The 23,280-nt window shown below is 35.3% G+C and overlaps 2 protein-coding genes, 1 long non-coding RNA gene and 1 other non-coding gene across 13 annotated transcripts in view; 3 read left to right on the top strand and 1 right to left on the bottom strand.

Moving 5' to 3' along the window:
- Window positions 1-10,952, bottom strand: LOC147845678 (uncharacterized). 2 transcript variants are annotated; one of them, XR_015480994.1, is made up of 2 exons: window positions 9,866-10,952; window positions 1-320 (listed from the first exon to the last, which is right to left on the bottom strand). It is a non-coding gene; the product is annotated as an uncharacterized LOC147845678 (long non-coding RNA). The 2 variants fall into 2 exon arrangements; XR_015480993.1 differs by lacking the exon at window positions 9,866-10,952 and adding an exon at window positions 1,260-1,456.
- On the top strand, window positions 893-7,763 carry si:dkey-204f11.64. 2 transcript variants are annotated; one of them, NM_001288641.1, is given in 4 exon segments: window positions 893-1,045; window positions 4,539-4,665; window positions 4,773-6,397; window positions 6,594-7,763. In NM_001288641.1, coding segments are annotated over 2 exon segments (213 nt in total). In that variant the 5' UTR covers window positions 893-958; the 3' UTR covers window position 4,665; window positions 4,773-6,397; window positions 6,594-7,763.
- carm1 (coactivator-associated arginine methyltransferase 1) overlaps window positions 9,981-23,280 on the top strand; it is a 22,910-nt gene continuing 9,610 nt past the window's right edge. For 7 of the 8 annotated variants that reach the window (XR_015479748.1, XR_015479747.1, XR_015479750.1 and 4 more), the window contains exons 1-12: window positions 9,981-10,141; window positions 13,811-13,936; window positions 14,090-14,196; window positions 14,353-14,457; window positions 14,840-14,950; window positions 17,643-17,820; window positions 17,899-17,989; window positions 18,226-18,307; window positions 19,813-19,898; window positions 19,998-20,087; window positions 21,733-21,870; window positions 22,550-22,639. Coding sequence is in view for 2 of the 8 variants with exons in the window: in XM_087242516.1 (XP_087098642.1) it covers window positions 10,000-10,141; window positions 13,811-13,936; window positions 14,090-14,196; window positions 14,353-14,457; window positions 14,840-14,950; window positions 17,643-17,820; window positions 17,899-17,989; window positions 18,226-18,307; window positions 19,813-19,898; window positions 19,998-20,087; window positions 21,733-21,870; window positions 22,550-22,639 (1,346 nt within the window). In the remaining 6 variants the exon portion in view is untranslated. 8 annotated transcript variants of the gene reach the window in all.
- Window positions 19,522-19,719, top strand: LOC137490804 (small nucleolar RNA SNORA74). The gene has a single exon (XR_015481557.1). It is a non-coding gene; the product is annotated as a small nucleolar RNA SNORA74 (small nucleolar RNA).

The raw sequence follows: 23,280 nt of genomic DNA on the forward strand, positions 1-23,280 counted from the left end.
TTAGGTGACCATAGTCTTTTTTAATTAATCATAGTATTTTAATAAATATACAATTGTTTAATAAAACTGTTTTGTTAAAATGCATGGGCAGCACGGTGTCTCAGTGGTTAGCACTGTTGCCTCACAGCAAGAAGGTCAAAAAGTCAGGAGTTTGCATGTTCTTCCCGTGTTCGCATGGGTTTTCTCCTGGTGCTCTGGTTTCCCCCACAGTCCAAAGACAAGCTCCATAGGTGAACTGAATAATCCGTTGCGTAAAAGATATACTGGAATAGTTGGGGGTTCATTCCGTTGTAGTGACCTCTGATAAATCAGGGACTAAGCTGAAAGAAAATGAATGAATGAATGAATGAATGAATGTTAAAATGCATCAAAATTTATTTACTGTATACTGAAAAAAATATTTAAAAAACAATTACTTTTTAAAAGAGGGGTGTACTCATTTATGCTGAGCACTGTAATGTCTCTACGAGGGAAATAATGTAAAAGTAACAGCCTCTTATGTCTTTATGAAAAAAGTTAATGAAAAACACTGCGTGCATGCGTGTGTATGTATTTGTGTTAGCTCTTTTCATAGAAAGAAAAAGAAAATAGAAAAGGAACATAAAATCCAAGTTATGATTATGTGTGCAATTTTGTATATGCACAGGAGGACAAGAGTCTTTTCTTTTAACAAAATATAGAATAAAAATAGATAGTGATAGAAGTGATAGTGATTTCCAGAGCAATTAGAGCTAAACATAGAATAGAAAGTTTTGTTCAGGTACCCTAGTTAGTTATTTACGACTATAGCTTGTTAATGGGTGAGAAATCCTCGTCGTGTCAGCAGGTGTCCTCATTCTCCGTCATTCACTACTGTTCGCAGAAAGGGGCGCAATAGAGTCAACAGAATCTCAGTCTCTGCCCACATCAGACTCGTCCTGACGGCACTGCAAACTTTGGCTGATCTGCTGCGAGAGTCATGTCGAATAACAGCACGAGCGGTTTGTCGAGCTTGCAAAAAAGCGTCAATCAACTGCGATTTGAAGCATCATTTGACAGAATTATGGTGAGTTGAAAATAATTATAAACTCAAAAGAATGAAAATCTTTGCTTACTGGGTGTGACTTGACAGACTTGTCGATCATGTCTGCCTTTGTATTTCACTAATGTAGTGTGTTTTAACATTTCTTGAGTTATTATAACATCTTACAAGTGTAACCATAATGTGTCCAATGTATTTCGTGTTTGAACCGCAGTTTACTATGCCTTATATCACTTACCTTCGTTTTCACCAAACGATGACAGCTGGCGTTTAATCGAGTGCTATCAAAGGTTGTCTGCCAACAGCAATATGTTTCAGTACGTTTTTGAGGTGTATGATAATCTAAGTCAACAATCAATAAATCATAATCCGCTTAAAAGTCTCCAAACTGTTCCACATCCGTATCTTTGATTCCCTGCTAACTCTAAGCAGTATGGCAAGCTGATTTAACTTTCAATATATTTTCATGCTACTAGTAGCCTACTTTTTTAGATACTAGTTTATATTCCATTACTATTATCAGTATCTCTCCCATACCATTATACTATCTTTTTACTATTATTAACATCGAATAACAAATATCGTAGAGGTAACAACATAGTAACAAATAAAGTTCAAAACATTCAGTCTTAAACCTGGGGGGGGGGGGGGGGGGACGACGACGAGTAGTTGCGACTATCTTTTTAAAAGATAGTCGTACTTAAGTTTTTCAAAAGTTTAGATTTTGGCATCAACTGTCTGATACTGAAAATTTCAAAGTTCTAAAAGCTTGCACACTAGATAATTTGAAAGATGAATCTATCAGCTGATCCATCTGTCTGCTGATAGATCAGCTGATAGACGCGACATTCAAATGCTTCCGTGTATATGTGATTGAGCTTAGTGAACTCTCGTGAAGCAATGACCTTTTTGAGGCCTATTACAGTCTGTAGCTGTAGCACATGAGCCCAGTCAGGGCCGGAGTGGGACTCCTTTTTAGCTCTGGAGTTTCAAGCCTTAGATCGCAACACTTCAGTCGACGACTGAATATATAAAATAACGTTATTTCCAATTCAGTTTCAAATGACACTAACATGTCTTTTTCAAGGACACAGCTGCTTTAGAACTTCAAATGTTTTTCATAAATATGAGAACATCAATTCTTTATAGATATCCAGTCAACGGTCGTCACACACACAAAAAATATGTACCCCTATATAAGTAACCCAAACAGTATTTTATGTCTTAACACTGAAAATGAAAAAAATTTATTAAACTCTGGTGAGGTTCGAACTCGGATCAGCGGCGTTGTAACGTAACATGCTAACCACCAGACCACGATGGCGCTCGTAAGCACTGCACTGTTATCTGCAGCTATTGATGTCTACTCTTTTTTTTGCCCTACTCTTTTTAGACTTCTGATCAAGTTATGTTAGATTTATTAATGTAGTGAATCGTCTGATTTTCATTGAGCAGGTGTAATATTCATTAATATTAATTAATAATCCCTAAGGTGCCGCTGTTTGTAGTGGAATGGGGTGCAGCCCACAGGTAAATGATGATCATCATTAACCTGCGGGCTGCATTTTGTTCACGAGGCTGCGAGAAAAAAAATAAAAAGAGCGGAGCTGCGGCAAAATAATGAATAAAAAGAGTGAGGTTATGGTAAAATAAACAAATAAATGAAAAAATTGCAAATGCTGAGAGTGCAAGCTAGGAACACTGGCCCTCACGGCCGAAAAACGGACCGGCCCACCGGGAATTTCCCCGGTTCTCCCGATTTAACTATCAGAGTTAAAACCAACTCCAAATGAGTGAACATATTGTTCCAATATTTTCAGAGTTAAAATAACACTCTTGAGAGTTACTTGACAACACTATAAATAAGATATTTTTTCACTGTATTGAGTTAAAATAACTCTGGTCTACACTACTGGTAATTGATTGATCCTGACTCTAGTGTAAAGAGTGAAAATTCAACACTTTATAGAGAGAATTTTACTCTTGTCTACTTAGTTGATATTACAATACTCGCGACTGATAGTTAAAATAACTTGCATAGGACAATTCTCCAAGAATGACTGAAAAAAAATCCCAATTATGTTATTAATCATTTCTATTAACAAAACATGTTAACACTGGACAGCCAGCACTACAAATTGACACTTTTTACAAATTAACACTTTTTATGAATTTAAAGGATTTTAAAAAATGGCATAACTTTTATGTTCAATTCAGATTTATGGTGAAGTAAATGTTGGAAAAAAACACCATCAAGTGTTGGTTACCTGTAACTCCTTGATTTTACACTGGATCAAATCAGCTTTGAACTCTGATCATGTTTATTTATAAATATCTAGCTCTGTAATTTTAACACTTTACTCTGAAATGCTTTAACATCGAGAATTTAACTCTGAGGAGTTTGCTGTGTACTTATTCATTAGATATAGGAATTTTTCATCTAAATTATTAGATAATGGTTCTTATTCTCTACATACTTGTTTTACTAGTGCCTAGTAACCATTATGTTGTTACTAGTAACAAATCTTAAAAATCTGCCATTCTGCCATATAAATACTGTTTACTAATATTTCCCTTGCAACTATTTCAATAAATAGTGCAAGTGTTTCAATAGTGATTTGTAAGGTACCAGTACATTGAATGGACATTAGTTTGTTTTGTAATTATTATTAGTAAAAGCAGCTTTTTTACTGGTCTTTGATGTCTTGTCACAATAGGCAGAGTTCAAATAAAAATCTTTCAAGTAAAATAATTACAAAAAACTTAGTAATAACAAATAGAATTGGTATGTAGTAAATGTGTACTAATACATATTGGATATGTACTAGTATTCGAGGATTAATGCTATTATCTAATAATAATTGTCCATCTCTAATATACATATATTGTTATCTAATGAATGGGTACTAGTATCTAATAATAACTAATCAATCTAAGGAATAGGTTCTACTATTTTTTTTTAAATATACTAGTACCTGAAGAAACTTAAGTAAGAATAAATCTTAAAACAGCTTGCCATACAGGCAGACACTGCTCACTCTCTCTCTCTCTCTCTCTCCCTCCCTCTCTCTCTCTCTCCCTCCCTCTCTCTCTCTGTGTGTGTGCGGTGCGTGTGTGTGCGTGTGTGTGTGTGTGTGCGTGTGTGTGTGTGTGTGCGCGTGTGTGTGTGTGTGTGTGTGTGTGTGTGTGCGCGTGTTGTCGTGCTGCTCACAGTGGAGCTCTTTGTTGATTGTAAGTGTGTGTGACACAGTGTCACATTTGTTGGCTGGAAAAATCCAAATCTATATTAGTAACCACTTGCCCCAAAACACACTATTTTAAAAACAACCGAAGTCTTTATGTGTTGTTATATCAGATTAATCATGAATCAAATAAACTGTGTAACTTCTAACCGCGTGATTTGTAGGAAATTGTGATGGCCAATAAAGCCTTTATTGCTCCACAACCCCCTTTTTGTCTGTATGTAGTATGCATATGTGTATAGCTCTATACTTCAAACAATCTCTCCTACTTCCAGGTTTCTCAAGCTGCAGACGATCTAAAAGCATTCTGCTTAAAAAATGCCAGTAAAGACCCTCTCATTAAAGGGGTGCCACCCAATGACAACCCCTTCCGACCCGCAAAATCATGTGTTCTCCTCTGAGGTATCAATGATCAGCTCAGTGTTACTTTTGCTTTTGGTTGTACTTCCTGTTTAACCAGAATGTGAACAAGATTGTGGACCTTTTCTTCTTTCTCTTCCCCCTAAAAGGAGTCATGAAGAATGCTGAGAAACTTCTGAACATTGCAAGCATTTTAACCACCTTTCATCAGACCCCGAGCTGCATCATCGATATGACTACACTAAATTCTTTATCTTGGATAGCTGCATTCTCACGAGACGTTTTGATTGTTTAATAATGTGATTTATGAAGAAAAAGTGTTTGATTGTTTTGTAATGTGGAACGGAGCTGTTTTGTGTGCACAACTTTAGATTACGATTAATTGCATTAACTACTAGAAGAATTTTCAAAAAGCTGAACTATTTGCCCTACAAAGCAGGGTGTGTCTGGTGCCAATAATAATTTTAAAACATATGAAAACAAATACTGATTTTCAGTTTGTGCTGGGTAGATTACTTAAATATGATCTGTTTCTGATATGATATGAGCTCTAAATGATGTGAGAGTTCAAACATTTTTAGTAGGAAAAAAAAAAGGAAAAACTAGTTTAAAAACTCTGGTGAGGAGTGTTGAAGCAATGACTTTCTGCACCAATCACAGTCTGTAGCTGTAGCACACGAGCGTAATGACCAGGGCCAGACGGAATCTGCGGACGTTTTTTGCTATTTCTGCAGAGAATTTTGGTAAAATTCTGCGGAATTATTTTGGGAGTATCCATCGGAGTATCATAACTAAAACCTTAATATATTAAATAAAAAGTAAAAAATTACTGAATTAAAACTGAATAAATTCAGATTTACACATTTACTTAAGTAAATAAACAGAATTAATAATGGGCTAAAAATCTGCAGAAATCTGCGGAATTCTGCGCACGCAGATTCCGTCTGGGCCTACTAATGACCAGTCATTTGTGTTTATAAACATGCTTAACAGGAAATTGGCATTTAAGAAATTTTTTTATCATGTGGTGTCAAAATCAATAATTTTTAAAGCCCCAGTAGTACTTATTTATTAGATATAGGAATTTATCATCTAAATAATTAAATTAGGATACTTCATCACCTTAGAATTATAAGGTTCTGTTTGACTTTTTTTTTTTTCAAAATTAAGTTTATGATATTTTCTTATTTAATGACAGCTTATTTACATTATAGGATGTGTTTTTATAAGTTGTTTACATTTTAAGACTTTTATTTAAAAAAAAACAAATGTTACACACATGCTGTTTGTTATATGGAATGCAAAAACTTTGAAGCTCAATATCTCAAAATCATTCAGAGCGCAGATAGAACCTTATAATTCCAAGGTGACAACTTATTCTTTACATATTTGTTTCAGTATAGTGACTTATAATCATAATGTTGTTACTAGTAACAAATCTAAAATATCTGGCATTTTGCCACATAAATACTACAATGCAAAACCCAATCAGTTAAGGTAACTTAAACCATTTGAGGTAACTGATTGCAACAAACCATTTAAGTTCAAAAACTAATCCTAATGAGTACTGTGAACTTAAGCACAGTAAAACCCAACAAATGAAGAGAACTCAAACCAACTGAGTACTGTAAAACCCAATAAGTTAAGGCAACTCAAACCATTGGAGGAAACCGATTGCTACAATTTTTCTTTTTTTACAAATAATCTATATGAGTACTTACTCCATTTAATTTGAAGTAATGAGCTATTTAATTAACTCATTACCTTCATGACTTACACTGAAAAAATTTATTCAGAGATGACTCCTTGGATTTACTCAATTTTTTAAGGTAAAGTGGTTGTAAACAATTTATCTGTGTTGAATTTAAACAAACAAATTAAGTTGAACATTAATAAACTTAATTTGTTTGTTTAAATTCAACACAAATAAATTGTTTGCAACAGTTCTGCATGCAACACTTTTTTCAGTGTAGTTCAAAACTCTTTTCAAATGAGTAGAATTAACTTTCAGTCAATTTTGAGTTAACTACACTCATTTCATTTGATAAAGTTGACTGTTGTGTTTTGCAGTGTAGTATTTACTATATTGTCACTTGCAACTATTTAAATAAATACTAGTGGTGATTTGTTAGGTAAAATAATATTCAAAAGAGATTCAGTAAATAAATAATAGACTGCGTTTGTGTGGAAAAATGTTAATCATGCTGTAATAATGTAACTTTTACCAGATTATTAGATTTCAAAAACATAATCTAAGCTTTTTTTAATCATTATATAATGCACATTTAATCAAAACTACCCAGCACTATTTACAATATCAGTTAGCAAAACAGTAGCATGTTTTTGTACACATTTAAATGACAAATGGCTGTGCTCACTTCTACTGTAAAAATAATATTGCCAATAACGGACGTTATAGTACAAAATATACTCAAAACAATGAATTCAGGAGGAAATTAACACACTCAGCTTGTCAACAAGTTCTTTGGATAAGTCATGGTAAATATACAAATACATATATCCAACCTGTTTTATTGCCAGGTCCATTTAAATACCAGCCTTACACAGGAAAAACTGAAGAAAAAAACAGTGTTCTTGTAATGTTTTGGGTTTATGATGAAACACTAAATCTCTTTATTTGTTGATTAATGCAATAAGACCAATACACAGAGTGTTATTGCCAAGAAACTCATGTTAATTGTATTAACTAGTTAGCTGTATTGAAGGAGAGGGAGTGAGATGTCTTGAATCTCAGGTTCTTTTTGATAAAGTTTAATGCTGTGTGATATATTTTCACTTTTCTGAAAACTAAATGAGGTACTACTTTTTATTCAAATGTATTTTCTGTCATTCAGTGTCTATACTTTCTCCTAAAAGGCAGAAGTTCAGAACTATTACGTCTGTGACTATTCTAAGTGAAAGGGTGCTTGACTTTCTGTTGCACTTTAAAGTCTGGTTTCAGAACACAACATGACTGAGTGCATCATCTGGCTTGTTTTTGCATACTCTCTGCTCCCACCGCTTGTATTATATCTGTACTGTATCTTTATCAGTCAAACACTGGACATTCATGCAAATGTCATTTGTACTTTGGGATTTTATTCTTGTCCTAAATGAACTTTTTCAGTCTGTTTACCCTATGTGTGTCTAGTGTCTTGTGTTTTAAGTTTGATTATGCCTACTGGAGACACATCTGATTTGTTTGCTGAAGGACTATAACAATTAAGATCCTGTTGAAAAAAAATCCAATCAAATAGTCTTAAACTATCTCCCACTCTTTGGACAAGATCCTGTTTTCATTTTAGTGTTTTAACAATAATCAACAGTGATCAGTTGCTGGAAACTACATTTGCATAGGCAATATCCCTAATTAACAAGGTAATTGAACAGTTTAAACATAGCTGAAGTAAAATAAAATATTGTAGTATATTATAAAAAAGCAACATAAGACAATATTTTTTTAAAACATGCTTAGTTAATGTATTGTTGTTTGTTTGATAACTTCCGACGTGTTAACTTTATTGTTAATAAAACAACTATTGGTTTAAAAAATGTGGTATTAAATAACCTTAACATTTGATTTTAGTGCTAAAGCATTATTATGTTTTTGTTTGTTTGTGTTAACTAATAAGCAGTATTAAAAACTTTACAAGTTTTACCTAAAACAAATATTAGATGGAAACTGTAAAACGCTTCTTTAGCAGCAAACAGACATTAGTTTGTTTAACTTAAATTACAAACCTGAGAAAACAAACAATAAACCAAGCATGTGATTTTATTATATAGTAAACCAATTTAAATAAAATATGAGAACATAAAAATAGGAGACCTTTTAAAATATATATTTTATAACATAATGATAATAGCCATGTCTATGCCCCCCGAATTATAAACCCCCTGTGTTTGTTTTCACAATTTCTGTTTAACAGAGAGAAGATTTTTTTCAACACATTTCTAATCATAATAGTTTTAATAACTCATCTCTAATAACTGTTTTTTTTTTATCTTTGTCATGATAACAGTAAATAATTTTTGACTAGGTATTTTTCAAGACACTTCTTTGCAGTTTAAAGTAACATTTAAAGGCTTAACTAGGTTAGGATAAGTAGGCAGATTAAGGTAATTAGGCAAGTTATGTATAACAATGGTTTGTTCTGTAGACTATTGAGAAAAAATAAAGCTTATATATAGTTTACAATTTTGAACTTAAAATGGCTTTTAAAAAATTAAAAACTGCTTTTATTCTAGCCAAAATAAAACAAATAAGAATTTATCTAGAAGTAAAAACATTATCAGACATACTGTGAACATTTTCTTGCTCTGTTTTTTATACTTTTAAGGTTGTTTTTTTACCTTAAAAAGTACCAATGAACACAACAAACAAACAATATTGTCTCAGAATATACACACTTTGCAGGTAAATATATGAATTGCCATACATGTGGGTTCAGCTGTTGGGGATAAAAAATGTAATGTCACATTGTATGTAGACATCAAAAAGTCCTATAAGGTAGTGTGCCAGTCAGTTTTCATAAAGGGTGCTGGATTTGGATAGAGCACGTTTTAGGTCTAAGTATCCAAGAAAGAGTTCCCAGGTAACAAAGAATTTTTCTTTGGAATTAGTCTTGATAAATCTGAGCCTTTCTAAGTGGACAATGGAGGCCATATCCATTAACCAGGTTCGAAAAGGAGGAGGAAAAGAAGATTTCCATTTTTTTTAGTATGGCGACATTTTCTTGCTCTGTTAACAATAATTTGGGAAATATTTAAGAAATAAAAAAGGGGCTATTTTGTCACAATATTTGTGACAAAAAATATTTAAAAATCTAAAGGTCAATAAAAAAAGAAGTGCTTGTTGCAAATCAAACATTAATTTTGATATATTTACAGTGGAAAAGTTATAAGATGTATTCAGGATACTACTTAATATTCTAATAATGTTTGGCATAAAATGAAAATGCATAATTTAGCCATACAATCTGGCTATTTCTGGCCATTGACAAAAGTATACCTATGCGACAATTTTTTTATTTATTAATTTTTTATTTTATTTTTTTGCACAAGGGTCACATGTTCTTTTAAAAACAAAACAAAACATGATATTCTAGAAAAATAAAAATAACTTTGAACCCAGAATTTATCTATTGCAATGTTGAAAAAGGAAATCTTTTTAAACTAACAAACTTGTATTTGATATAAACAATTTGATTTGGAATATTTACACACTTAATGATAAATGTACTCCGAATGTTTGTGGGAGAAAGGCGAGAAGTGGCCATGTGGAGGCAGTAGTAAGTCAGGCCTGTCTTGACCACTGACTCCAGCGCAGATCTGAGCCGCTGCACGCTGCTGTCTCTGACTCTCTCCAGATCGAAGATGGCGGTGTCCGTGTTCTCAGGCGTGCGCCTCCTCTCCATCGGAGACGCCAATGGAGACATCCAGCGGCATTCAGAGCAGCAGCCTCTGCGACTGGAGATCAAGATGAACCAGGACGCGGCTCAAATCATCCTCTCGAACAGTGAGTAGATGCGGCTTTGTGGACACTTTGCATCCGGCCTGAGCTGAGCGGTGTATCCTAGCCTAGCCGAAGGAGAGTGATGCGCGTGCGGCGTGTGTGCGTGCGTTGCGCCGCCTGGACACCGGGAACGGAGGCGTGCGAAGTATTGGATCAAAAGCGGCTCTCGGACCCGTACATGTTCTTTAAAAGATTTAAAGCTGCCTAATATTGAGGTTTGGTTGCAACATGTTTGCCACAAACCACGTTGATAGTAGCATGTTAGCATCTGTAAACACTTCGTATTGTGTTAAGCTGCTTATAGTTAGCTGCTGCTACCCAGCTAATATGTACAAGCTGCGGCAATTCAGCAGTGAATGTGTTTCCTTAATGTTAAATAAACACATGTATTATGCATGAGGATCCTTGCAGGCGCGTGTCCTGGGCATCCAGGCTTTCTTCGTCCGGACTTTTCGAGAAAGTGGATTGGCGCCTATAAAGTTAGCCGCGGACTGGAGCTTCAGTCATACTGTTAAGCTTCAGAAAGTGATGTGGACACATCTCTTGTTGTGTTTTCAGGGGCTTCCTTTGTGTAAGCATGTAACGGGTTTGTCGAAAGTGTTTTCGGCTGGTTGTTTGGTGGAATGAATGGGCATGCTGAGTTTACTTGATTGACTGCGCACAGTTCTGCACCACCTCTCCACTTTCACTAGTTACACACCAAAAGCATTTGGTTATCCCTGAGAGTGCAGGGAATGTTGCTAAAGTTTATAATGTTATAGTCACAGAGAGGTTTCTTATGGCAGCACCGTTTGGGCATTCATCTTTGTTCTGCGGGGAACAATAGCTGGTCCCCCGCCTCCTTTCCTCCAGCGTCCCGCCTGTTCATTCAGCGCTCAGGGCTTTTGTTTGGAGCCTCATGCTGCCGATGTCCCGTGGATGAGATGAATGTCTTACTGAAACAGATGCGCGACCCACATCGTAAAGATTTCTCATTGAGAAGTTTTCGAGCGCCAAATGCCGCAGCTCTCTCAGCATTTTCAGGCAAAATAATATTTATTTATTTATTTATTTATATATATTTAAGAATATCATATTTATGAGTTGCATTTTTGCGCATCTTTATTCACCTTCAGTCTTTATAAGAAAATAAATCTGTTAAACTAAAGTATTTGTGTCTCTTACTGTGGACTGAACACTTTCTGTGAATATGAATAAAATGTACACTGGTGTGAGATGAATAATTATGACGTAAGGGTCTGTTTGATGTTTCGTGTAGCGGGTCTCCCCCTTCTGCGTCCTGCAGTGTTGACGTCACGTGGCAGACCTTGTTGTGTGGTTGACAAGGTTGCTGATTATAATAAAATGATAAAATTGTATTAAAATTATAATAAATTAATATTTGTATGTAATGTTATTTGAGTACTTACCAAAATATATATTTATTAGCATCAGTGAAACATTTAGTTGTGTACACAAAGCGAATAAAAATGAGATTGTATTATAGTATTATATTTGTAATTTTCATCATTACTCCAATGTTAAAACCCCAAGTTATAATTTGCACTGCTAGTCACGTTTAAAAATATTTATACAGGTTATCTACTTACCAAATACTTTAGTCAAAAATACAATACATTTATATTTTTTATTCAACTTGAAATGGCTGTTTTCTATGTTAATATATTTTAAAATGTAATTTGTGATTCATTAAAGACACTATCCTTTGGAAAATGTCACCATAAACCAAAATGCATTTTACATATTATTTGAATGGTCATGTCATGATTTCCACAAAACTTGAAGCACAAATGTTTTCAACATTGATAATTGTTAGAAATGTTTCTTGAGCACCAGATCATCATTTTCGAAGACTCATGTGAAACAGAAGATCGGAGAAGACATTTCATTAAAAGAAATAAAATACAGTAAATTGTATTGACAGTTATTTTTATGTGAAAAACCTTTTCTCCAGAGTTTATTGTATTTTTGATCAAATCAGTGCAGCCTTGGTGAACAAAAGACACTTAAAAACATTTTTACAAGTCTTAATGGTTCAAAGCTTTTCACTCATGTATACTCTATAAATTAACAAAGTAATAAAGTATAGACACAAACATTCTTTGCTAGTTAACAGTATTTTTACACATTACTTTCAGTTCACACTAGGCATGGGCCGGTATAAGTTTCTGATGGTATGATGACCTTGAGTAAAAATACCACAGTTTCACTATATAACAGTATATATCACAGTAATTACTGCTCTAAAATATGTTCTTTTTGAATGTCTTGGTAAAAAAAAAAAATACATTTAAAATACTTTGAAACAGTAAGTCAGGCTAAATCATTTTAAAAAGTCATTGACTTCTGCTGTCTTCATTAGAATTCATTCACAGATTTCTTTTTAACTTGAAAAGGCATCTTTGCATATCTTTCCTTTTTTGGATATTAAGTAAAGCAACTGCAATGTTCAGCTTAAAGATTTGCTTTTCAGATGTTTCCTGAATCCTGGTCCTTTTCTGCTGTTGCCTACTGTTTTACTACTGTCATTAAAAAAAAGGAACTTTAGGTACTTTAGGAACGGTATAACAGAAAATGTTAGCTGTTTTAAAACCTTGACTTTTCCAAATAAAATTCATTATCGTCCCATGTTTACTCCAAACCCCTTTAGACCAAGTTTAGTGGCTAATTGCAAATGTATATTTAATGGAAAAAAAAGTACAACATTGAGCACTAACAGAGCAAAGACTGACAAGCAGCACTCCTGATGTAAAGCTCAGATTATCATAGGTTGGCTTCAGTCACCTAGCCTCTGTTAAAGTGGGGTTTTCTTGAGCTGCTGTAGAGACTGTATTTGTTTTAGACTCAATTATATAATTGACTACCAGCCTAATCTGTCTGTGGAAAGCTTGAGATAATCCTACAACAGCTGGGGAAATAAATGACAAAATCCTTCATCCTGGCATCACCTTTTACTGTTGCAGTGTCGAGAGCTCGCCAACTTAATGTCTTTGAACAAGGCTGGTTGGTTTGATTTTGTTTAAGCTTGTAATGGTAACATTAAATCAGCAAACAACTCCCAGGAAAGATGAGTATTAATATAAATGCAAATATATTTAAAGTATACACATGTATGTGTGTGCTTTTTATGTATACATAATACATATCCACAGTACATGTATTAAGTAAATAAAAGCTTTTATTTTGTAATGTAATATGGTTTTATATAGTGCATTTATTACCATACACCCAAAGCCTTTTACACTCATGTAAGGTAATTTTCGCATGCAATTAGTCACATTTAATCTTTAAACAACACTAAAATGAACTTTTTCCTCACAAATTTTTAAACAATTATTTACTTAAAAGTGAAGAAATTATCATTTATACTCCCTTTTATTCCAGTTTATTAAAGTTTTTTATTTTCCTGTGGAGCACAAATGTTAAAATCAATCTTGTTATCGCTGTAAATGCCAGTCCAGTGTTGTTTTGCACCATTGACATTGATCATTGACTGTGACTGTATGGATAATGTTTTGAAACGTACATTTTCAGAACAATTAGTTGTTGTTTCTTCACTTAAAATGGTCAATAATATTCAAATTTATGAGTTGTTTTAATGCAGACTGCCTATTAGATTTATAATAACACTGTTATTGAATTCTAAAGGAAATGTTTTGCTCCCCTCCACAGATGAGGAGACGTGTGTCTTTAAGTGTACAGTATTGCGGGAGACAGAGTGCAGTCGTGTCGGGAAGCAGTCCTTCATCATAACTCTAGGCTGTAACAGTGTCCTCTTGCAGTTTGCATCTCCAGCAGGTAAAACACAGCTTCTTTTACAAGCCCATAATCCTTCATTGTGATTTATCAGACCTTCAGACAAGTGCATCGCCAGTCAGCTGGTGTGCAAACTCAATTAAATAAAGGAATCAAGCACATCCTAATGTGTTCCCTGCTGTTGTTTTTCACTAGATTTCTCGTCGTTCTATAACCTCTTGAAAATTTGTCGTGGACAAAAAGGCGACCGTTCAGTCTTTAGTGACAGGACAGAGGAGTCTTCAGCTGTACAGTATTTTCAGGTGTGTCTGGCTTCTTATTGCCCTGCACGTGCAGATATTCATTTGATTTTGCCTTACAAGCTGAACCAGGAAGAATAAGTTTAGAGAAAATCTGACTAGCATGACCGGAATTGGCATGTTGTGAACATCTTTTTCCCTCCATTTTCTTTCTCTCAGTTTTATGGGTATCTCTCTCAGCAACAAAACATGATGCAGGATTATGTACGAACTGGAACATATCAACGAGCCATCCTCCAGAATCATACTGACTTCAAGGATAAAGTAAAGCTATTATCTTTATTTTCTCTTCTCCTTTTCTGTGTTAAATGTGCTTACAAGTTGAGAAGTTTTCAAACTGTTTTTTCAGTGCTTATTTGAGCATTTTTTTGTTCCCAAATGTCATTAGTCAGGCATTTTTGCTTTTATGACTTTAAGGTTTAGCTTTGATGTTGTTCAGACTTAAATACCTAAAGCTGGAACAGTTGACTTATTGCGACAAAGTAAAAAGGGACACCTGAGTCCAATTTATTTTGAAAGGTTGCTCTTTTTTTTTGAATGATGTTTTTCTGAATGATTTCTTATTAGATTAAATCTGTGGTTTGGACTTGGTCTTGCCTTGTCTTGTGATTCTTATGCATCCTTTTATCTTTTTTTTTTGTCTCAGGTGGTGCTGGATGTAGGTTGTGGCTCTGGCATTCTCTCATTTTTTGCAGCTCAAGCTGGTGCCCGTAAAGTTTATGCTGTGGAGGCCAGCACCATGGCTCAACATGCAGAGGTTAGACACATTCCTCAATCACTGACATGCGCTTCTGTTCAAAAAAGGTAGATTAGTCTCTTATTTTTACCAAGGCAGCATTTTTGTATATATTAAAATTGAGTTTATGCTTCTAATGGCAAAACTGAGTTTTCAGCATCATCACTCCAGTTCTCAGTTTCACATGATCATCCACAAATCATTGTAATAGACCTATGCAAAGATGACGTTAAAAACCAAAACTCTAATTTGCCACTTGTTCACTGAAGGTTTTACAGTTTAGGAGTTGGTACTTGGAGGTTTTATTGTACAATGTGAACGTTACACACACACACACACACACACACACACACACACACACACACACACACACACACATTCTTACTACATTTGAAAATAAAAATAAACATTTATATGAGTAAAATACGTTTGTTGCACAGCAAAGCGTAAAAGTTTGGATAATTTATCTTTACCACAGACTCACAAATAAAATAACTCAAAGAAAAATACTTAAGGTTGTTAAGATAATTTAATAGGGTCATTTTAGCCATAAACTCTTTGTAAACGGCCCGTTGTTCTACTCTTACAGTAACTAACAGTATTTACAATATATTTTTATTTTTAAATAGAAAAAAAAAATCAAAAGTCCTTTTCCTCTTGTGTTTTTGTAGGGAGGTTATTTCGCCATTAAAGTTGTTTTATTTATTTCTGCTCTAACATGTATAATAAGTTCTTTGCTGCAGAGATAATTTTACAGATTAGCTTTTATAGAAAATAACTCTTTTAAATAAGTTTATCATACGATGCTGCTCATGCACCTAACATTTTGGAAAAACTGTGCTAAAACATGAAAACTGGGCTGATGTACTGTTCTATTGAGATTTTTTAACGCTGTCCTGGGATATTACCATGCTTTGAAATAATCAACTTCTTATTTGCGCTTTAACACTTTTTAACACATCTATGCACAAGTACACTACCTAATGTAAAGGAGCAAATTGAACCTGATTGGTTAATGGGGTAGATGACACAGCCAGATACCAAAACTAACAGTTTAATGTTTATTTTTAGGCCGTGCTGAAAACTATCATTCATATTTTACACTTAAGGAGTCACTTTTGAGTTCTTAGTCTTGCATTGTTTTGTTGCATAGGTTTGAGGTCTCATATGTACAAAATAGGGCTGTGCGATTAATCGAAATCGAATAGCAATCGTTATTTGAAACATTTCGATGAGCGAATGGCAAAAGGCTGCTATATGAAATATATATTAACTTTCCCACCCAGACCAAATGTGTAACTGCCATCTGTGTGTGACAGTCTTACTAGCCAATTAAGTGAGCACACTTTCATTCTGCCCAATCAGAATTGCACAATCAAACTATGCGGAACGCCCAAAATAAAATACAAACAAACAGGAAAGCGCAAACGAGTGAGATGACGGTGTCTGCAGCTTTAGAAGCATTAATAGACAAATTAATATCAAAGAAAAAACGCATGACGATAATATGGGAATATCTTGGTTTCAAAGTCACTGACACCAAACAAAACCAGGTAATTTGTAAGAGTTGTCGCAGAATTGTTGCCACAGAACGAGGAAATACAACCAGCACCTAAAAAAAGTACCACGGGCATCTATATGAGAAGCGTCTTGCTAAAAAGTCAACTAAAATTACGGTCAATGATACACAATCTAGTATCAAGCTAAGTACAATTTTAGAGTTGTTTGCTAATATAAGTTGCTATCTTTTCAGTTCCTTTTTTTTTTAACTAAGGGCATACAAACTCTATGTACAGTTGCCTTGAACCGAGCCGAAGCACACTCATCTCCCCCTCCCGTTTCCCCCGACGGCCCGCACTCGCATCACATTCGGGCCTGAGCATGCGTACGTCATGGATAATGCACTGTTCAGTTAAAGAAGCGCTCTCGCTCAGCACAGTGGAGATTTCTTTATATCGTTATATCATTTTAGTTGTTTAATATGCAGTGACACGCAGTCAAATATTTCGCTGAACAGATCAGCCACTTTTGACACTCATAAATGATCATAAAATCCTAGTGCTGCAGGAATTAGGAGGTTTGCAGAAGGTGCAGTGAGGGGCTTGCGTCTTTAATAATCTATGACAGTTTGCGTTCATTGAACAGTAAGAATGATTAATAAATCCATATGAAACAGTCCCTTAAACTCGCGTCTGGTCTTCAGTTTCGGGTTCAGTCATGCTTTGCACTCACACTACAGGCGTACCGCGCCTGAGCCCAAGTGAACCGCGCTCTGGCACACCTCTTCCAGCAGGGCCAGGGCTGGCCAAGTGAACCAAGCCTGAACCCGATTCAGAGCACTTACACTTCCCAAACGATCGGAGAAACGGGCCTGGTCATGGTTCAGATAGCATAGTTTGTGTACAGCCTAACACTCACTGCATTTTAGCAGCAAGAAGCTATGATACAGATTATTAAGCTGAAGCTTGACTACAAAATAAATAATAAATCAAATTCAAATCGCAATATCTGTAAAAAAAAAATGGCAATTAGATAATTGCACAGCCCTAGTACGAATCCAGAAAATAGATTATCAATTTCATGATTTTAATACTGCATCATTTCAAACGTGTTTTTAGTATATAAATTATTTGAATGCATGGAAAATTGATTTGGATACAATAGTGGTGGTTATGCCAATATGGTGGTACTAATGATAATTGTGTATCCACAGGTTCTTGTAAACAGTAACAGGCTGTCAGAGCGTGTTGTGGTGATTCCTGGGAAAGTGGAGGAAGTGTCTTTACCTGAGCAGGTGGACATTATCATATCCGAACCCATGGGCTACATGCTGTTCAATGAAAGGATGCTGGAGAGTTACCTACACGCCAAGAAATTCCTCAAGCCCAGTGGTGAGTGAAAAAAGTCTTATTCAAAAACACTGACATATACAAACATCTGTACATATTACACCTCTGCTCTCTTCACAGGCAAAATGTTTCCCACCATTGGAGACGTTCACCTCGCTCCGTTCACAGATGAGCAGCTTTACATGGAGCAGTTTACAAAGGCCAATTTTTGGTGAGCTTTCTTAAAGAGGACATGGACACTGGGTGGGGAGAGAGAGAGGGAGAGAGTAAAGAACAGCATGTACGACAAGAAGTGTGTGCAAATAAGTGTGTCATCATACCGGTAGCAGATTTCAAATGATAGACAAAAAGTGTAGATAAACAGTGATTTAAGACTGTTGAGGATGACAACTCAGGATGATTTACTTAATGTTTCCTCTTGAAAAACAGAATTTTCTTGTTTTTCAGGTACCAGCCGTCTTTTCACGGAGTGGATTTGTCTGCGCTGAGAGGAGCTGCAGTAGATGAATACTTCAGACAGCCTATTGTGGTGAGAAATGGGAGGGAATGACTAGCAGATTGGGTGTGTGCTAGTTAAAGGACATGCTGGCTTTTTAGACTTGGCTACAGTTTGGAAAGTTGGTAAGGCAGGAGGCCATAAAACACACGAGCTTGTGTTTGTGCCTTCAGGGGAAAGATTACCCTGATAAATAGTGTGTGAAGTATGAAGGTAACTGGAGATTTGCCTCCACACCAGTTATAGATAAGCAGTGAGCATTGGGGGGGGGGGGTAAATACGGACAGGATTGAGTTTCATACTTAAGCTCAAATGAGAAGGGAGGATGTTTCTAGGAAGAGGAGAAAGCCAGTTTGCTTCATGGATTAGCAAAATAGATTCAGTGGTGGTTGTATATAGGAGACTGAAGTGAAGTATGTGAGCTCGCCTTTATGTGCGTGATGAAAGGCTTTACTTTGTGGTCAGGGTTTCCGAACTTACTGTTTTTGTATGGTCGGTGGGAATGCAATGAATTTTCGCCCATCTAGAAGAGTATATAAAAGCATATCTTTGTATGTACAGAAAGTCCACGTGTAATTTTGCTTCAGGGGTCGTTGGTGTAAGAGTTGCTGTTTCCTCTTGAGAAGCCAATTATTGCAAGTTGTCGACTGTGCTTTTTGTGTGAATTTTATTTTGCAGATTTTCTTAAATAGTTTACAGGTGGGCTGGGTGATGAAACTGTAATGATAATTAACTAAATGTTCCATGATTAAACAATTGCATGTTCAATATGTTTGGTCTAATTTAATATGCTTTAAAGCAGAATTACTTGTGTGAGTGTTTAGCTTTGTTTTACATGCGGATATGTCTCGTATTGATCGTGCAAACATTAAAGGGCAGCACTTTGAATTTGAAAATGTTTATATTATTTAGTTTAAAGGAATATGAAATGGCACTGATGAACAGGAGAAACACTATGCCATAAACGATTGATTTACCATGGATTTAACATGCTAGTATTTACGGCGCTATGCCATTGTGGCAGGGTTGAGAGATATGATTTGTTATATTGTTAATGTAGGGAACTATTACACTGTTTTCTGTTTATTATTGTATTTACATTGGAGTTTTTCATGTAATTATTACATAAACCAGAGTTTCTGTTTGTATCCTGTTTGCCATGATAGTTTTTTTTTTTTTGTCATATTCCCCAGTTTTTATTTCAATATGTCCCAGTTGTAGTTTCCAGTCTGTTTGTGTGCTGTATGCCCAGCATTAGTCAGCTGTTCAGGCATTTTCAGTGCCTGTAACGGTGTTATACTGCTGGGACAGTGACCTGCCGCGGTCTGGCTCTAGATGGCGCTGTTGTAGCGTCTTTCAGAGTTCAGCTGGAGGCAGGAGAGCCCTCTGAGCTAGGACTGAGTCTGCTTCGCTGTGGCTCAGCCCTTGACAGGAGGCCTCACAGAACGTCGTTGTGTTTGATTTGACCCACTTCCTGATCCAGATTCAGGGCTGAAGGTTATTCTGCCTGCTCTCATTTATCCTCTGATTTCTTTCAGGACACTTTTGATATCAGGATCCTGATGGCTAAATCTGTCAAATACACAGTCAACTTTTTAGAAGCTAAAGAAGAGGATCTTTACAAGTACGTTTACACCCAAAATCCGATTTACCTTGCAGCCTTTTTAAGATGTGTAGTATAAGATACACTCTCCACTTTTTGTTGTTTTCTTGTCCTTTCCAGGATAGAAATCCCCTTCAAATTCCACATGATGCATTCAGGGCTTGTACATGGGCTGGCATTCTGGTTTGATGTTGCATTCATAGGATCAGTGTAAGTTACAAACCTGCTATTATGACCCGTTACCACTGAGTGGTACGGTATGGGTCGGTACACTTTTATGGTGTTTTCACTGTCAAAAGGTACCAAAAAAAGCAAACTGTACCATACTACTTTTTGGGTACCCTTTCCAAAGCGTACCTAGCATGACAAAAGGATACCAAAAGGTGGAGTAAGAATGGGGCTTCCTTTGTTTTCATTCTCCTGGCTTGTGCACAAGCTAGTGACACATCTCTGTAAACCAACAGCATTATTTTTAAATACACAGCCAAGATATTATATTGTAATACTAAATGCAAATAATAATGAGCCATGGTCGACCCGAGCTCAAACAAACCTTGTCTTCGTCTTGATGAACAGTCAAAAAGGCTACAAAAACAAAATCTGCTGTGTCCTATTGTTGTTTTACGAGGGCATTTAAAAGCGTGTGTGGTTTTATTTTTTCCAGAGAGCTTGTGTGCGCTCGCTGTGCGTCTATACTTAAAAATAACGAACTTCTCATGATAATAACGTGCGCGTAATTACTGAAGTGCTTCAGACGTTCAATCCTTTCAGAAACTGACAAACTTGAGAGTGAAGCGCAAAAAAACAAAAAAAAACAAAGGAAAAGCCAGAAAAAACAAAGGAGCTGATCTTCCTTCAGCAACCTAAAACTGAACTAACTGCCATGCTTAACTATTATCATCTGCTTTTGGACTATTATTATCACCTTATGGACTTTGAACTTGGAATGACGTAATTCCTTTTTAACAAGAGGTTACATGTGCTGGTGAAGATTAAAGATACAGATGAGAGGTTTGTACTGACTGTAGACTATATGTTGCATGTTGTTTTTAAACCCAAATAAGGACTAAACGTATGCTGGTACATTGGTACCTTTTTGGCAGTGGAAACACAACCCTGATAAAGGTGACCTGTACCGAACCACTCAGTGGAAATGGGCCATTAGTGATGTTTTCACATTTGAGTCCATTCTGAAAGAAACAAACTTTACCTAAAAAAAAAGTGTGTAATGTAAATAATACAATAAAAATAACAGGTATTATAATAATGAAATTGTGTGTTTATTTCCCCAATATATCTAGAGTAGTCATAATGTGAAACAATTTAAATTTTTATATTTTTATGAATTTATATACTGTACAATTTAAGTATTGTGTGCACTGTTTATAGTTCTAAAAGTAGTGTCGTATTATTACTACAACATTAATTATGATAATAAATATTTGGAATGAAATATGAAAACAAAGTGAGCCCAATGTGCTAATCATGAAGTAATTTACAACATTTCTCAAAAAATTGCTATTGTACAGATTCAAATGTGCATTCTTAAAGGAAAAGCAGTAGTCACATTGGTGTTACTTTTAAATTAAATTATTATTTAGAATTGTTTTACTTGGTTAAAAAAAAGATTACTAATCATTTCCAATGTCATACTTCTGTTGTACTCCTTTATGTAACTTAACTTTAAAACTTTAACAACTTTGTTGTTGTAACAGTTTTTAAAGATAACTGTAAAGAATTGCTGTGTTGAAATTTAAACATTGTGTAAACTTATTAATAATTCCACTATTTGGATGTGAGGGAACAGATGTACTGTTTTATAATCTGTGACAGGTTTGCTCTTGTTTGTGTTTAGGATGACGGTGTGGCTCTCGACGGCCCCCACAGAGCCCCTCACTCACTGGTACCAAGTGCGCTGTCTGCTGCAGTCACCTCTCTTTGCCAAGGCAGGGGACACAATGTCAGGCACTGCACTTTTAATCGCCAACAAGAGGTAAGGACACACAATGTACAGAATTAACATGCTTTTAAATTAATTTGCATTAAATTTGGTCTCTCTTGATCCGTATCTTGAATGACATCATTGTCATAATAATTAGTCTGTCATTTGGGAACCACACATAACATTTTTGCTTTACTTTTCTGGAATTGTGCACTTGTTTTAAAAAATGTCAACCATAAAATGTTGATGTATAAAATGTAAAATGTTGTTTAATCCTTGATTTCTAGTCATGTTATGGTTTAGGATGCTAATAATGAAAGTATAATGTGCACACATTCAAAAAACCTGAGGCAGGTGTTTCATCAAAAGAATTGCTGAACTTTCATTAAAATAACTGGCACTCTGCCAGTGCTGCGTTTAGTAAAAAAAAAAGAAGAAATTTATTTTAAAATGCATTATTTTTACCTAAAGGTCTTTGTGTGTTTGCCTGTTGGAGACCTTTTGCTAAAAACTTTGTATCTTTATTAAATTGCATTTTGAGATCAGAAGTGACGGTGTGCTGATTTTTGTTCATAGACAGTTAAGTATTTAGGATCCAAAAAAGCTTTTGTAGATGCTAAAAGGGTCTTTAAAACCTTTGATTTGTAAAACCTTTCAGATGCTCTGGTTAAACCTCTTTTTTGTGTTTTTTGTGGTTAACAGACTCATTTGTTTCCATTTCCTCTCTCAGACAAAGCTACGATATTAGTATTGTTGCTCAAGTGGATCAGACAGGCTCCAAATCCAGTAATCTACTTGATCTCAAGAACCCTTTCTTCCGGTGAGTGAATGCATTTCTTTGGAAACCAACTAAACAATGCAGAACACATGCTGCGTACCAGTGTTGTTTTAGTTTCTTTGACATAATATTATAAGGGCTTTTCACATAGCAATAGAGCTAGATAATGATAAACTGAATCATAGGTTGTATTGCTTCTGGTTTGCATATTTCATAAATTAGATGGGGTTAACAAATAATCTTGGATATTAGTTTAAGAATGCTGATGTTTCATAATGTATATTTCTAAAATAACATCTTTATTATGCACATTTGTAGTATAAGTGTCATTAGCCAGGTTGCCATGCAAGAGATCTTTTGCTACAAGTTTTAATGGATAAACATTTCTTACAATAAAGCTTAAGTGCCAATTAGCAATTATTTTAAGCAAATGTCACTATATATATTTAACTTTGGTTCATGAATTCTGTATTGATACTTTAAACGTTACAAAAACTATTCTGGACATTCTTTCACACACATGGTGTCACATAACACATTTTCAGGAGCATATTGAATGGTAGGCTCACCTGTGCAGATGCCAAGCTGCAAACACCAGTGCATCATGTGCACTTCCAATGCAAACCTCTTCTATTCTGCACCTGTCATCAACAAGGGCCTGGAGAACAACAGATGTCCACCCT

This window comes from Danio rerio, chromosome 3 (genome assembly GCF_052040795.2).
Source record: "Danio rerio strain M-AB ecotype USA chromosome 3, GRCz13ab, whole genome shotgun sequence".
Lineage (NCBI taxonomy): Eukaryota > Metazoa > Chordata > Actinopteri > Cypriniformes > Danionidae > Danio > Danio rerio.